At 39.0% G+C, this 14696-nt stretch overlaps 1 protein-coding gene and 1 gene segment (V, D, J or C); both read left to right on the top strand.

Moving 5' to 3' along the window:
• Positions 1-4649: 4649 nt before the first annotated feature.
• LOC136179798 (Ig kappa-b4 chain C region-like) lies at positions 4650-6387 on the top strand. The segment is given in 3 exon segments: positions 4650-4667; positions 4746-4821; positions 5899-6387. Coding segments are annotated over 3 exon segments (417 nt in total).
• Positions 6388-6894: 507 nt separating this feature from the next.
• On the top strand, positions 6895-14268 carry LOC109975085 (sterile alpha motif domain-containing protein 3-like). 3 transcript variants are annotated; one of them, XM_065957707.1, is made up of 7 exons: positions 6895-7534; positions 8085-8128; positions 10424-10520; positions 10871-11808; positions 12025-12192; positions 12519-12614; positions 13204-14268. In XM_065957707.1, exons 4-7 carry the CDS (start codon positions 10894-10896, stop codon positions 13516-13518), a joined length of 1494 nt encoding a protein of 497 aa, XP_065813779.1. In that variant the 5' UTR covers positions 6895-7534; positions 8085-8128; positions 10424-10520; positions 10871-10893; the 3' UTR covers positions 13519-14268. The 3 variants fall into 3 exon arrangements, with proteins under 3 accessions (XP_065813779.1, XP_065813777.1, XP_065813778.1); XM_065957705.1 differs by having other exon boundaries at positions 6898-7534; positions 13201-14268; XM_065957706.1 differs by lacking the exons at positions 6895-7534; positions 8085-8128 and having other exon boundaries at positions 8412-10520; positions 13201-14268.
• Positions 14269-14696: the final 428 nt, after the last annotated feature.

Below are 14696 nucleotides of genomic sequence, written 5' to 3'. Positions count from 1 at the left end.
CATCATGGTGAGTAAAGAGGGGGGAGAAGTGGGCTAAAAATGTTTGATGTTTAAAAGATGGTGTGTTTATTCTGGTCTTTGATGGAAGTGGTGTTCTTCTGTGAACTGCAGGTGTTGATGAAACAGTCTGTTCAATAAAAGAGGAGTGAAAGCAAAACGTCTGATTTGATGATTGATCAGATTAGGGTCTGAAGGAGAAGAGGATGAGGAGGACGTGTTACAGATCAGGATGGCATCTAACAGGAGCCGATTTTAATTCTCCCTCTGTGAAAGTTACATGGTGTGTGTGTGTGTGTGTGTGTGTGTGTGTGTGTGTGCGTGTGTGTGTGTGTGTGTGAGTGTGTGTGTGTGTGTGTGTGTGTGTGTGTGTGTGTGTGTGTCTGTGTGTCTGTGTGTCTGTGTGTGTGTCTGTGTGTGTGTGTGTGTGTGTGTGTGTGTGTGTGTGTGTGTGTGTGTGTGTGTGTGTGTGTGTGTCCTCAGTGAAGTGTGTCAGTCTCTGCAGAAACTTCCAGCTGCAGCAGTCAGTTCAGTTTCTGTTCAGTCTGACTGAGGGAGGTTTTTGTACGACGCTTTTTCACTGTGTGAACACATACAGACTGCTGATGTAGTGATAACTCTGACAGTAGTAAACTGCTGCATCTTCAGTCTGGACTCCACTGATGGTCAGAGTGAAGGCAGAGTTTGATCCACTGCCTGAAAAACGATCTGGAATCCCTGATGCTCGAGTGCTAGCTAAGTAAATGAGGAGTTTAGGAGTTCCTCCATCTTTCTGTTGGTACCAGGCTAAACGGTGGTATGGGCTGCTATAATAAACATTCTGACTGGTTCTACATGAGATGGAGACGGAGGCTCCCAGAGCAGAGCTCACTGCTGCAGGCTGAGTCACTGTGACCTGTCCTCTGGACTCTGAGGATACAGAGACAAAAACAGAAAGCAGCATCAGGGTTTAGTGGGCTTCATTTCAGAGGGACGGATGTTCATAGAGGAGAGGAGTTTGATTCTCTGGACTTTACCTGTGAAGCAGCAGCAGAGGAGGAGAGTCCAGATGAGGACGCACATCAAAGTCATGTTTTTGATGATGAGGACGAGGATTTCTGTTGTGATGAAGGACAGCTGTCAGTCATCCAGTGTTCAACTGTCAGGACTATAAAGTCTCCCAGAGCACTGGAGCATGGTGCTGCTGATGCAAAGTGGCTCTCTATGGAAATGTTCTGAGAAAATGGCTGATTTTGAGTTGATAATATCACAATGTTCTGAAAACAAATTTGAATATGAGAAGTTTTTACTTCATTAGAAACCAACTGCAGAGCATCATCAGCATACAAGGTCATTGTGAGGTTTTATTATAGTTCCAATATCTGTTTTACTAATTTGTTCATGACCACAAAGACAAATGACTGATTCTACTTCACTTCTCATTCACTGTACTCATCGTTGATTTGAGATAAGTCCTCCACCTGCTGTTCAGACATCCTGCACAAATACTTTCTTTTAAGGATGTGCTAAAAGTTTGTTTTTCACTTCTAAAGAGAGTTATATTGCCCTCAATCAATGCAAATAACAGGAATAAGACAAATACAACAGAAAGGTATCAAGAGAAAGTTAAAGCTATAAAACAATACAATGAAGGATTTTTTTTTTTTAAAGTCAACAAGATGGAAACAATATAAAAATAAAGAAGTGGGAGACGACATCACATCACAGGCACTAACAGAATGAAAAAGAAAAGAAATGGTTAAAAAATCTTTAAAAGGTAAAATCCTATAAAAGCAATTCTGTAAAAGTGAGTTTTAAGAAGTGATTTAAAAGATGTCACCAAATCTGCTCTCCTTATCTCCTCAGGCAGGTCGTTTCAAAGTCGAGGGGTCCTGATCGCAAAAGGCTCAGTCTCCTTTAGATTTGAGCCTCGACTTTGGAACGATCAGAAGGGCGCCGCCTGAGGATCTGAGGTCACGAGATGGTTTGTAGTGGGTTAACATTTCGCCAATGTAATTGGGGCAAGACCAAGATGAGCTTTAAAAGTGAGAAGTACCTTAATCTGTATATTATTAGTATAGCATGCTCACTGCACCTTAATCTGTATATTATAATCCTAAGAATACACTTATATTTACAGCATTTATTTATATTTATAGCATCCCATTAATCCAGCCATATATACCTAATAATTCACTTTTTTTAGTCTACATCTGTAAATTTTGTAATTACTGTACATAGCACAGACTCTTGCACTTTCTGCTTATTTGCACTTCTGGTGAGATGCCAAACCTCATTTCGTTACTCTATACTTGTATATGTGTAATGACAATAAAGTTGAATCTCATCTCATCTCATCTCATCTCAAGTAAAAAGATTAGTGAGGGAATAACTTTTTCCAGGTCATCAGGTGGGAGAATTGATTTGATTTTTGAAATGGTTCTGATGTGGATGAAACAGGACTGGATGACCTTCTTGATGTGTTGTTCGAAGGAGAGGTCTGAATCAAAAATTCACTCCTAAATTTCTTGCAGAGGGTGTGATGTTAGCAGAGAGGGGATCTAGGGAACTTTCTATCTGGCTGATGTTTGGGTGTGGATAATTGAAGACTATGATTTCTGAATTTGACTCATCTGATTGTAAAAAAAAAAACTTTGGGCCATCCAACATTTAATATCCCTGAGACAGTTAAAAACAGCAACTAGGCTTTCTTGGTCACCAGGCCTCAGCTGAACGTATATCTGTGTGTCGTCCGCAAGCACTGAAAAGAAAGGTTATGGCCATGAATAATTTTGCCAAGTGGGAGCATATGAATGGAAAATAAAAGAGGACCTAAAATTGAACCTAGCGGGACACCACAGGTTAAACAAGAGGTGGAGGATGAGTGGTTACCGATGGTGATCACAAAGGTTTTGTCTAAAAGATAGGAATAAAAGCAAACTAAGTGCAGTGCCCTTGACACCAATCCAGGACTCGAGTCGTTCAATTAAAACGGCATGATCTACTGTGTCGAATGCTGCGCTCAAATGTAAAAGAATTAAAATAGCAAGGAACATAGTTTAATGATTTATTTTGTCTTTCTGTTGTTTCAGGTCATGTTAGACACTTGATGGCATGTTTTAAGAGTTTTAGATCATGTTTAGATCTTTAAAGGGGTATGTAGAGATACATTTGGACCAACTTTGAAATTACTATGACAGAGTGTGTGTGTGTGTGTGTGTGTGTGTGTGTGTGTGTGTGTGTGTGTGTGTGTGTGTGTGTGTGTGTGTGTGTGTGTTCTCAGTGAAGTGTGTCAGTCTCTGCAGAAACTTCCAGCTGCAGCAGTCAGTTCAGTTTCTGTTCAGTCTGACTGAGGGAGGTTTTTGTACGACGCTTTTTCACTGTGTGAACAGATCATACTTGCTTGCATCGAATTCTCCTTTGCAGAAATAAACTGCTGCATCTTCAGTCTGGACTCCACTGATGGTCAGAGTGAAGGCAGAGTTTGATCCACTGCCTGAAAAACGACCTGGAATCCCTGATGCTCGAGTGCTAGCACGGTATATAAGCAGTTTAGGAGTTCCTCCATCTTTCTGTTGGTACCAGGCTAAGTAGTGGTAGCTGTTATAGACATAAACATTCTGACTGGTTCTACATGAGATGGAGACGGAGGCTCCCAGAGCAGAGCTCACTGCTGCAGGCTGAGTCACTGTGACCTGTCCTCTGGACTCTGAGGATACAGAGACAAAAACAGAAAGCAGCATCAGGGTTTAGTGGGCTTCATTTCAGAGGGACGGATGTTCATAGAGGAGAGGAGTTTGATTCTCTGGACTTTACCTGTGAAGCAGCAGCAGAGGAGGAGAGTCCAGATGAGGACGCACATCAAAGTCATGTTTTTGATGATGAGGACGAGGATTTCTGTTGTGATGAAGGACAGCTGTCAGTCATCCAGTGTTCAACTGTCAGGACTATAAAGTCTCCCAGAGCACTGGAGCATGGTGCTGCTGATGCAAAGTGGCTCTCTATGGAAATGTTCTGACTGACTCCAACAGGGATCACTCTCATTACTCTGTTTATCAATCAATCAATTCATTATACAATTCATTAGAAAACTTTCAAAACAACTTTAATATGATTTCATGTTCATGCTTCTAGAAACATTTATCCTGATATAAATCAGGAGTTGTAATTAACAATATTCTTGAGAAAATGATTTAAAAATAATTCAAAGATTTAAATATCTCAAAGAAAGACATTCTTTAATCTGTTATAATCTTTTTAGATTCTGTTTTCATTTGGTCTCAGAGGTCTTGCAGGCAGAGACTCATTGAGGTGTCTGTGTTTGTGTCAGAGTCAGAGAGCCGTGTGTCTCTACAGCGAGAGGTTTTTGTACGACGACTCCATCAGTTTGTATCACTGTGGTACACGTTCGGTGGAGGAACCAGACTGGATATTGGAAGTAAGTCACATATTCAGCTTTTTATTCAATCAGTAAGTTATTCTGGTGTCTTTTGTCTTCATATTCAAGCCTGGAGGAAAAGAAAATACTGACCTTTAACTTTTAAATCGTTTGTTTTAGAAAGAATAAAGACAACATTTGACTTTAAAGGATTTCAGTTTAAAACAGAAACACAGACTGAATTTAAATGAAGGTAAAATGTTTGAAGCCAGAGTTTTTATTTGTTGGGAAATAGATGATTTTCACTCTCATGGTAAGGTGACATGTGGAGTTGTGGTAGTTTGAGTTCAGTGTGTTAAAGTCAGAGAGCCGTGTGTCTCTACAGTGAGAGGTTTTTGTACGGCCGCTCAATGACTTTGTACCACTGTGGTGGACTTTTGGTGGAGGAACCAGACTGGATGTTGGAAGTAAGTTTCTGTATGAATATTAAACCTAATGTTAAAATACAGATTTTTATATTTGATCCACATAAATCACACTTTGACAACCTCAAAGACAGCTGCTAAATTATGTTCTATTCATGAGGTTTTTCTAACAATCGATATGGACGCCTTAATGACTGAAACAACTGAATGAAAATCATCAAATCAGCTTTTTTACTGAAAATGTTAATGACCAGGACTTTAAATTGTCTAGTGGTTTATGTTTATCAATAGAAAAGAGAGGAAAACATCTAAATGAATGTGTTTTAGCTCAAAGAAATATTGTAAATCTGTTAAATAAAGTGTGATATCATCAGCATAGAGAGATATCAAATCAGTGCTACTACAATTCAAACACTGACAAAACTACAAAGTAGATTTATTCAGATATTATTTATATGTATGTCTAATATATATCTTCATGTGTTTGTGTTCAGCAGCTGTCTCTCTGTTTATTTGTCATCGTTAAACTCTAACTCTAATGAACTCTTATCATGTTTTTATCGGTCCTGCTTTACCGTGATGGTTCACTCAGGACAGTTTGATTTCTGTCACACTGAAACATAAACAAGTTGATATTTAACAAAGAGAGGTGTTTTAGATGTTTTCCTCAGATTCATTTTCTGACAACTCTTTAAGGTATTTTTCTGATACCTTATTTTTCTGATTAGAATTCATTTGAAGAACATTTGATTGTGTTCAGTTGATTCTGTTTTAGTTTGTTTGTCCTAAAAATAGTTTTTAATAATGTGTTGCAACGTTTTTGGATTATTTTGATGGGGAATGTTTGTAATGTTTTAAATTGGATTCAGATGTAGTTTAAATATATTTCAGGTCGTTCTGTGTGATTCTCTCTCTGTGTGCTGATGTGCATGAGAGGCTTCTTAAAGGGAAGTGAAACAATGTGTGAGTGAGTGACCGGTGGAGCAGAAAGAAACATCTGACAGAAACTCCTAAAAAAGAAAAATCAACTCTCAGACATTAAAGGTGTCCTATAGGGTGTGGTGTTTGAGTGACAGCTGTGTGCTCCCTGTCCTCTAATCTGATTGGTGTCTCCTATAGGTGATGTGCGTCCCACCCTGACGGTGCTGCCCCCCTCCAATGAGGAGCTGGAGCAGGGGAAGGCCACGCTCATGTGCCTGGCCAACAAGGGCTTCCCCTCAGGCTGGAGTCTGGCCTGGAAGGTGGACGGCAGCAGCAGCAGCAGCTGGGAGGAGAGCAGGAGCCCTGCGGTGCTGGAGAAGGACGCTCTCTACAGCTGGAGCAGCACCCTGAGGCTCTCTGCAGACCAGTGGAGGAAGGTGGGCTCTGTGACCTGTGAGGCCACCCAGGGCGCCCAGGCTCCAGTCTCAGAGAGTCTGAGAAGAGACCAGTGTTCCCAGTAATGACTCACTGGGACTCTGCTGCTGGTTTTACTGTGATACTGCTCTCACTGTGCACCTTTCTCTCTCTCTTTATTTCATGTTTCTAAAGAATAAATATTAGCTTGTTGCTTCATATGTGTGTGTATTGTTTCCTGATAATCTGTTCATTAAATCAATGAGAAATACACTTTTTGTCTTTTTGTCTTTTTTTCAAAGTTGTTAAAACGACTTTTCTTTTCTTTTATCACAAACTGTCTTAAGATACTTCATCATAATGGAGCCAGTGACTACATTAAGAAATGTAGTTTCTCCATGATAACTTTACAAAGGACGAGTAAAAACACATCATGATGAGACATAAACACTGTTTTTAAACTCAGACTGAGCTCCTCAATATGTTTGATGAGCGTCATCAGTGATCACAGAACTTCAAACGATATCATTTTTCATCATTTATATAAATATTTATATAAATTCCCAAATGACAGTAAACTTGTTTTGTGCTTTATTCTCTCTACAATAGTCGGTAATAATGAACAAAACCCATGATAGCCAGCATGACTAGCTGAGACCAGAGTGCTCAGAGACCAAGATAAGATCAAGACCAAGGCAGGACAAGAAGGAGACAAGACCAGGACAAGAAGGAGACAAGACCAGGACAAGAAGGAGACAAGACCAGGACAAGAAGGAGACAAGACCAGGACAATGAATTTCACTGAAAAATCATCAACTTGTGTGCAGCTGGCGTGACACTCACTCAGACTGTAACACCAGGAAGGTTGCAGCCGTAACTGGGGGATAAAAGTCAAACTACAAATGAATTGAAGTTAATCGTTGTTTCAAAAAAACAACCCTTTTCCTTCCTACCACAATCAATTAAGGAACAGGACTACACTGTAAGACCGAACAGTAAAAGCATGTTAAAAAAATTGGGTTGTGTGAACTCGGAAATTCAAAATAGTTATTTCAACTCTATTTTTCTAAGTTATTAGAACGCGTTTTTAGTTTGAAGTAAACAGAGCTCAACCAATTTGATTATTTTTCATAATTGTTCTCAAATTGTTTGATCTGCTCTGCATGACGTCACGGTCACGTGCGTACGTGCTCTCACCGCCATGTTTGCTCTCGCATCGAGTCGCTAAGAATGAGCCAGCTAAGCGGAGTGAACTTTACAAGTTGAGAACAATTTGGACACAGACAATAGATATTGTTATTTGTGGAGCAAATCGCAGACTTTTGAAGGGACTTTTGTTCGGACATGCAGGAGTTTTCTGTCTCTACTCTGCTGAATGCGCTGACTGCCGTAGCATTGGTGCTATCTTTGAGCTAATCTGGTGAGTAATAACTTATTTTATCACATTTTGATATCGTTTCTTCATTTAATGAAATAGTTCTCATGTCCGCAGCTATTTCATGCATTTAGTATGAAGAGTGAATACGTGTTTTCTGTTGTACTTTTGTGGCGAAGTTAGCCTATTTAATTAATGCAGTTTGCACTATTTAATGTGAAAACATTTGAAAAAATATAACTGGCTTAACTTCTTTCTTTAACTTTCTTTAACTTTTCAAGTATAAACTAAGTCTTGCTTTAAAATTTGTCTGGAAATGTTACTGGACTGCTTTTGTTTCTCGACCTCCACATGCATGTTTCTGTACAGACAACCGTTAACGTTTTTAAAAGAGGTCTTGTAGTAGTTTATTTAGTGCTATCATTTGTTAGACATTTTTGATAGGTAGGTAAACTATCAAAAATAAAGCCTGGTGTGGAAAATAACCGCATTGTGCGCGGTGTTTCTGTTGCTCCTCAACTGTAAATTACCTGTAAAGAAACATTTCTGCTAAAATGTACAGTTTAGCTCATTTTTCTATTTTCTTTGTCTTAAGGCTTAAATACAAGCAACTTGGTGATATCCGGAGTCTTCAATCAGGTATGTATATTCAAAGCACAGACTTTTAATAGACATTTCTTGTGCACAATCACTGTAAAGAGAAATCCGATGTGATGCAGATAAGGGAAGTTTATCTAAAACCTGTTCACTGTTTCATCATTCTATGCTTTGTATGTCAAACTTGCTGATTGGACACTGTTTAGTTTTACAATGGCTTGGCAATGCAAACTTTGTCCTGCTGTGTGTGATAAAAGGGCACAGTTGCTTGAACACTGTCGTTTGCATCACAGCAATTTATCCTCAATCAACCTATTGCCTTGTCTCTTTGATGACTGTATCTGCACATTTCAGTCAATAAATGCATTCAAAATTCATTTAACAAGGTTGCATAATAATACAGTTGTACCCAGTGAAAACGAGGTGGGATGTTTGTCATTCACATGTCCTTTGTGGATTCAAGCAACCATTTAATGATAAGAGTCTCCTCAGTCATTTAAGGGCACATTTAAAACACCATGAAATGGTGGACTGTCCTTTCAAAAACTGTCAAGACCGCACTAATGTCTACTCCTCCTTTAATGCCCACAAAAGTAGGACTCATCCAGACAGTGATGTTTCAAATTATAAGAATGAGATTGTCTGTACAGAAACTGAAAGTCAACCAATGCAGAGTCAGGATGAATCTGATAGGGATAGCCCTTTACCACACTCTCCTGAGCTGGATACTCCTGAGTGTGAGCCCTCTGGATCCAGAGATGACACTGATGACTTGGAAGGGCACTTCAAAAATAATTTGGCTTCTTTCTTCTTGAAAATGAACAGTGTTCTTCATGTGTCAGAGACAGCTACACAGGACATCATTGAAAATTTGGCACAAATATTCACTTTGTCCAAACCTGTTGTGAGAGAAGCTGTTGTCAATAGTTTACAAGAGCATGATCTGTCTGTCAGTGGGGCCCTTCTTCATGACCTAGAGGAGGCTATCATGAAAACTAATGTTTTTGTCAATGCTACTTCAGAAGGTGCGGAACTGTCCACTGCTAAGCGGAGGGAAACATTTGTGAGGAGTAACTATCCTTTGGTAATGCCAGTGCAATACACTTTTGATTCCAGTGAACACACAGCAGTGTATGTTCCCATTCTTCAGATGATTCAAACAATGTTTAAAACTACTGATCTTCTTGAAAAAATTCACGAGGCAAAACCGTCTCCACCAGGAATTTACATGTCTCATGAAGATGGAACATATTTCAAAGAAAATCAGTTATTGTCTGAAACAGGGGAGCTGAAACTGTCCCTGATTTTGTTGCTGTACTGCAGACCAGAAACAGTGCACTGACGTTTCTGAAGGGGAGTTTAGCATGAGAACAAGGGCCTCCCATGATCTTCATGTGCAGAATGTTGTGGAAGAAGACAAAGCAAATCACTTAGGTGTTAAAGGTCAGTGTGCTCTCAGCATGGCATTGCAGCATTTTCATCCCATCACTGGTTTTCCACCTGATATTCTTCACGACCTCTTTGAGGGTGTCGTGCCAGTTGAGATGGCCTTGTGCATCCGTGAGATGATTTGCCTGAAGTATTTCACACTTGAATATCTAAACACAAGAATTCACACATTTCCAGATCAGCACACTGATAGGCTTGATAAACCGCAACAAATTCCAAAGACTTTTGCTGCCAAACGGGCATGAAAATTCCACTTTGCTTAGGTTATTACCACTACTGGTAGGAAGTAAAGTCCCTGAAGGAGATGAAACATGGGCCATATTGTTGGACCTCAAAGAAATAGTGCAGCTGGTGTTGTCTCCATCTTTCACAGAGGAGTCTTTACAGTACATGCAGACTAAAATCAGTGATCATCGACAGGGACTTCAAGCAGTGTTTCCAGACTTTAAGCTCAGACCCAAGCATCATTATGTTGAGCACTACCCAGAAATGACAAGGCGCTTTGGGCCTCTTGTTCACCTTTGGACAATGAGGTTCGAGGGAAAACATCGCTTTTTTAAAAGAGTGATACAGGACACACACAATTTCAAGACTGTCTTGAGAACTCTTGCCACTAGGCATCAGCACATGATGGCGTATCACTGAAGTGCAACATTATTTTTCAAACCCCACACACAATCTTCGAGTGTCACCTCTGTCCACGTTGCCACACTGCCTCAAGTGGCAAAAGACTTTATAAGAACAAAGACAGACAGCCAAAACATATACAGTACAACACAGGTGTCCATTGATGGCACAGAGTATGCTAATGGTATGTATGTTTCTGCAGGCCAGACTGGAGACTGACCAAACACTGCTTGTGAATAACTCTGTTTCTTTTCTTTGCAGAAACTACGAGAGCTGGTACAGAGAGCATTTGAGGTGATTTGAGCTGACATCCTCAGACACCTGCTCTGTCATCGAGCTGTCAGAACTAAATGACACAGTAAGTTTGTCTGCATACAACATAGATGGACACTTAATACTGACACAAAAAAGATTTATTTTGATCAGAGAAATCCAGGTGTAAAATGTTATCAGAAGTGAAGAACCATATGGCCTCATGGAACAGTGTGTAGCAAAGTAAGACAGGTAAACTAAAATTTGATATGCCAGTTACGTTTACTAACATTACAAGCCTAGAAAGACTTACCTGCTACAACTGTAATTTTTTTCAAACCCCAGCTTTTAGGTGAATAATATCTGTCTATAACTGTTTCACACAAATACCTATTGTGTATGCATTGTTGAATGCTATTAGTTAATCCGTTCTCTCCCCTCTCTTCGTTTTAATAGGTAATCTTCACATACATACTTCCATGGACATTGTCAGGAAGATGACTTTGGCTTCATGTCCAGAATCTGTGACTGAGCTTGAAAAAATGACAAAAGAAAAGTTTAAGATAGACTTTGATTTTTGCTTATCATATGAAGATCCAGACTTTGACGGGCAGTTATGTTCCCTTATAGACATTGAAGAGCTTCCACAGAAGGCAGTACTTAAACTTGTAAGATCTCAGAGTGATGCCAGTTCAATTGCATCTGATGACACAATAATATTGCCTCATGCAATGACTCCAGAAAGGACCCAGAGATGGCCGGATGTTTGTCCAGTGCCAGCTTTTTCTTATGAAGTAGAACTCATACTTGTTGAGGGAAATTTGAATCATGAGAGAACAGGGAAAACCCTGAAGTTATCAAGGGGACAGAAGCATGACATTCTTGAAACCCTTGCATCCAAAATGCATAGCTTTAAAGCATATACCAGTGATAAAGACATTTCAGTGGTTGCAGAAGCGCTTGTCACCACCCATCCTTGTCTTAAAGAACCAGGAACGCAGACAGGATGGTATGGTTGGAAAAATAGTCTGAAGTTTAAGATGGGTAACTTCTGCACTAAGTTGAGTCGGGCAGGATATAGTGAGGTAGCTGTAAATTCTGGAAAGAGAAGCAGAAACAACCCTGACAAACAATCTCCCCACACTGACATAAAGAGACCAAAAAGGGCAGAAGTGAATTTTCTCCCCAACTTTCCAAAAGGAGAAGATGGTTCAAGCCTTGAGCGACAGAGACTCCAGATTGTAGATGAAGTTATAAGGACTGACAAAAACCTCCCTCTGATTGCAAAGTTGATGCAGACCACCTTTTCCCTGCGACGCAAAGAGGTCATCAATGATGACTTGCCTGTTGGAGAGATCCTGGAGCGCTGGCCTGCCCTAAAGATGGAGTCACAGGTGAGTTTTTTTTTCTTTGTATGTGATAGGGAAGTGTAGGGATCTCAACATCAGTCACTTAGTCTGACAAGCATTTAACAAATGTAAAGTTTTGACATTTATAATGCGACAGTACATAATGTTTAAACACGTTTTGTAATGTAATGTTTTACAACTTCATTTTCCTTTTTCTTTTGAGATACAAATGCACTTCAATGTCACATTTTTATTTTACAGATTTGTGCAGAGTTTCACAGAATCACAAACATCAACCTGAAGATCCACTTCTATTCTGAGTTAGACAGACATGTCCCTCGTCTTCAGAGTTTGTTCAGGAAGAAAGCTGCGCGCACAGGGAAGGTGTCTGAAGTCCTGGATCAGCTCTTCAACACTTATGACCGCCAGGTGAGTTGATTATCCTTCTTCATGCATGATAATAATAGAACCCTGTTGGAACTCCCTATCTTCAGATTACATTAGGGCCAAATGATGATGCCATCGTTGATAGCTGAGAGTCTTCTATCGTGAAAGACTGTTTGGAAAAAACACAACCAACAATAGAAACAATAAATGTCATCAAGTGTTCCGCTTTTGATATTGTCATTTGACAGTTTGGTAGGCATTACCTAATCGTATTCAAATACATCATATAGGGCTATTTCTTGTGATAAATCCTGTTCCTTCCCTGTTTGGCATTTCAAATTAAGATGATGTGTTTTCTCATACTTAAGGAACAAGTTGACGTCAATGTCCTCCGTGCTGCCGTCCTCCGTGCTCTCCCTACATATCTGCATGAGGATGACTCCGGATTTCTGAAGCTGTGGGATGTAAGTCAGCATATTATTAAGACTTGTAATGAATCTGTTGAACATGTTATATATTTCATCTGTTTTATTCAGATGCTGTCATTTTGGTGTATGATTGCCATGATATTAAAAAGTGAAAAAGATTAATATAGTAATAATTGTCCTGCAACATCTACAGTAGGCTTAATCTTACCTGTGAGGAATTAGTAATTAAACTTTGCATTTACTGGTCAAACCTCAATTCATGCTGCAGTTTTTAAAATTCCATTTAAAACCTGCAGAGCTGGAATAGTATGCTAAACAATATCAACATCTATAGTGAGAATAAATGCAATATAGTGATTGTTTAAAAAAGCTTGTCAGTTGAGTCATTGTCTTTCAGTACCATTTAGCTTTGATTGTTTTGAGGCCAAAAAAACAAAAAGGGGGATAATTACTACATTTAAAGTGGTGAATTAAGAAATCCCTGAATAGCAATAGGGTAGTGTACTTTCCATATTTTTCCGCTGATCAAGAAACATAAACAGCTTTTGGTACATTGTCATTCTATGGGAAACACTGAAGCTTAGGCAGTTGATTTGTAACATTTCTCTGTCCTTGTCTTTAGCAGGCCCTGTCAGATGAACTGCAAATCGACAACATACCAGTTGGGCTCCTCCTGATCAGTGCCACTTCAACAGATGCTGCGGTATTCTGCCCCGAGAAGGTTGCCGTTGTGCTTGAGGGTAACACAGTTGTCGATTTCCCAACATTTTCTGATGCATTTGTCATGCTTTTTGCACTTATTTATGGGCTACATCTAAGTTACCCGAAAGACTTGGCCAATACATTTGACTTCATCCAAAAAGTCTTGATGGGCCTTGAGGATGGCAAGTTGAAGCCGAGAGTATTGAGCCTTAAAAACGACCTTTTGTCAACTGAATGATCTCACACACACACACACACACACACACACACACACACACACACACACACACACACACACTCACACACAACAAATGTAATACTTCACTGAAGAATTTCTGTTTGCGCACATGGACTTGTGTAATTTTGGCATTGCAAAGAGCAGTAAAAAAGTTAGGGCCCTAAGTTCGGGGTTTTTACTTCAAAAAGATGTGTTTTGAAAAAATGCCTGTTGAACTCAAAGTTGTAATGGGTTTCTGTTGGAAATGCCTGGGTTTTTCTAGTGTTGATGTACAGAACTATAGGGTAAACCTTTTGTCATTTTGCTGAAGTTGGCATTTCTTTAGTATATCTGTGTATTAAGTTGTCAACTATTCTTAAAAGTTACTGTGTTTCTGAACTATTTTACAATAGTTGTTGCTGTGTCTTTCTGATACAAAATTGGACTTTCTCTGGTTGAAGTTTGATATTTGTTTATTTTGCTCCTGTGTTGTGTCATGAGGACAGGTCTGGAGATACAATGTTTACTCAGATATATGTCATTTGAATGTTTTGACATGCTGCTTATACTGAGGCAATAATTTTAATATTTGCAAACGTTTGTTACTACGTTGAATCTTGCACTGTGATAATGTAAATGTTCTGATCATAAATGATCATAGGCTGTTTGCCAAAGCTCTTGCACTATAAGCTGCTGGAAGGTTTTTTATAATCACTATAATGTTTGGCTGATGTTTAAGTCATTTAATAAAGTGATCTGCATTTAAAGAACTGTGTTAAAATGTGTTTAATGTTCATTAAGAATTTGTGTATTTCAGGATATTATGTTAAAGCAACTTAAAAAAAATTATGTAATCAGTTTCAACAAATGTTTTAAGTAATTCAAAATGTTGTTTTGAGTTGCAATTAAGTAAGAGTTTTTAATTATAGGAAAGTTTTCAAAACTAAATTAAACTAAAAAAAATACATGTTAATATAATGTAAATAATTACTTTAGGAAAACATACATTTTATTATTTATTTATTTATTTATTTATTCCGTACATGTCAAAACACACAACAGAAAAGGAGAAAGAGAAAAAAAAATTTTTTTCACACTTTATCCCATGTACGGAAAGGAGCAGGGAGAAGAATAATTCTTGTTTTGCCTGCCCCTTACTCAAAAAGCAAACAATAAATGTTTGGATGGTCTGTCCAATT

This window comes from Labrus bergylta, chromosome 8, assembly GCF_963930695.1.
Source record: "Labrus bergylta chromosome 8, fLabBer1.1, whole genome shotgun sequence".
NCBI lineage: Eukaryota > Metazoa > Chordata > Actinopteri > Labriformes > Labridae > Labrus > Labrus bergylta.
Note: the sequence above shows the minus strand (reverse complement) of the source record. Positions and strands in the feature narration are given on the sequence as shown.

Excerpts from the sequence above, each read along its gene's own strand:
- LOC109975085 (XM_065957705.1), top strand. The coding sequence starts at position 10,894 with ATGGACATTGTCAGGAAGATGACTTTGGCTTCATGTCCAGAATCTGTG. Across the intron at positions 11,809-12,024 it reads CCCTAAAGATGGAGTCACAG|ATTTGTGCAGAGTTTCACAG; the intron begins GTGAGTTTTTTT and ends TTTATTTTACAG. Across the intron at positions 12,193-12,518 it reads TCAACACTTATGACCGCCAG|GAACAAGTTGACGTCAATGT; the intron begins GTGAGTTGATTA and ends CTCATACTTAAG.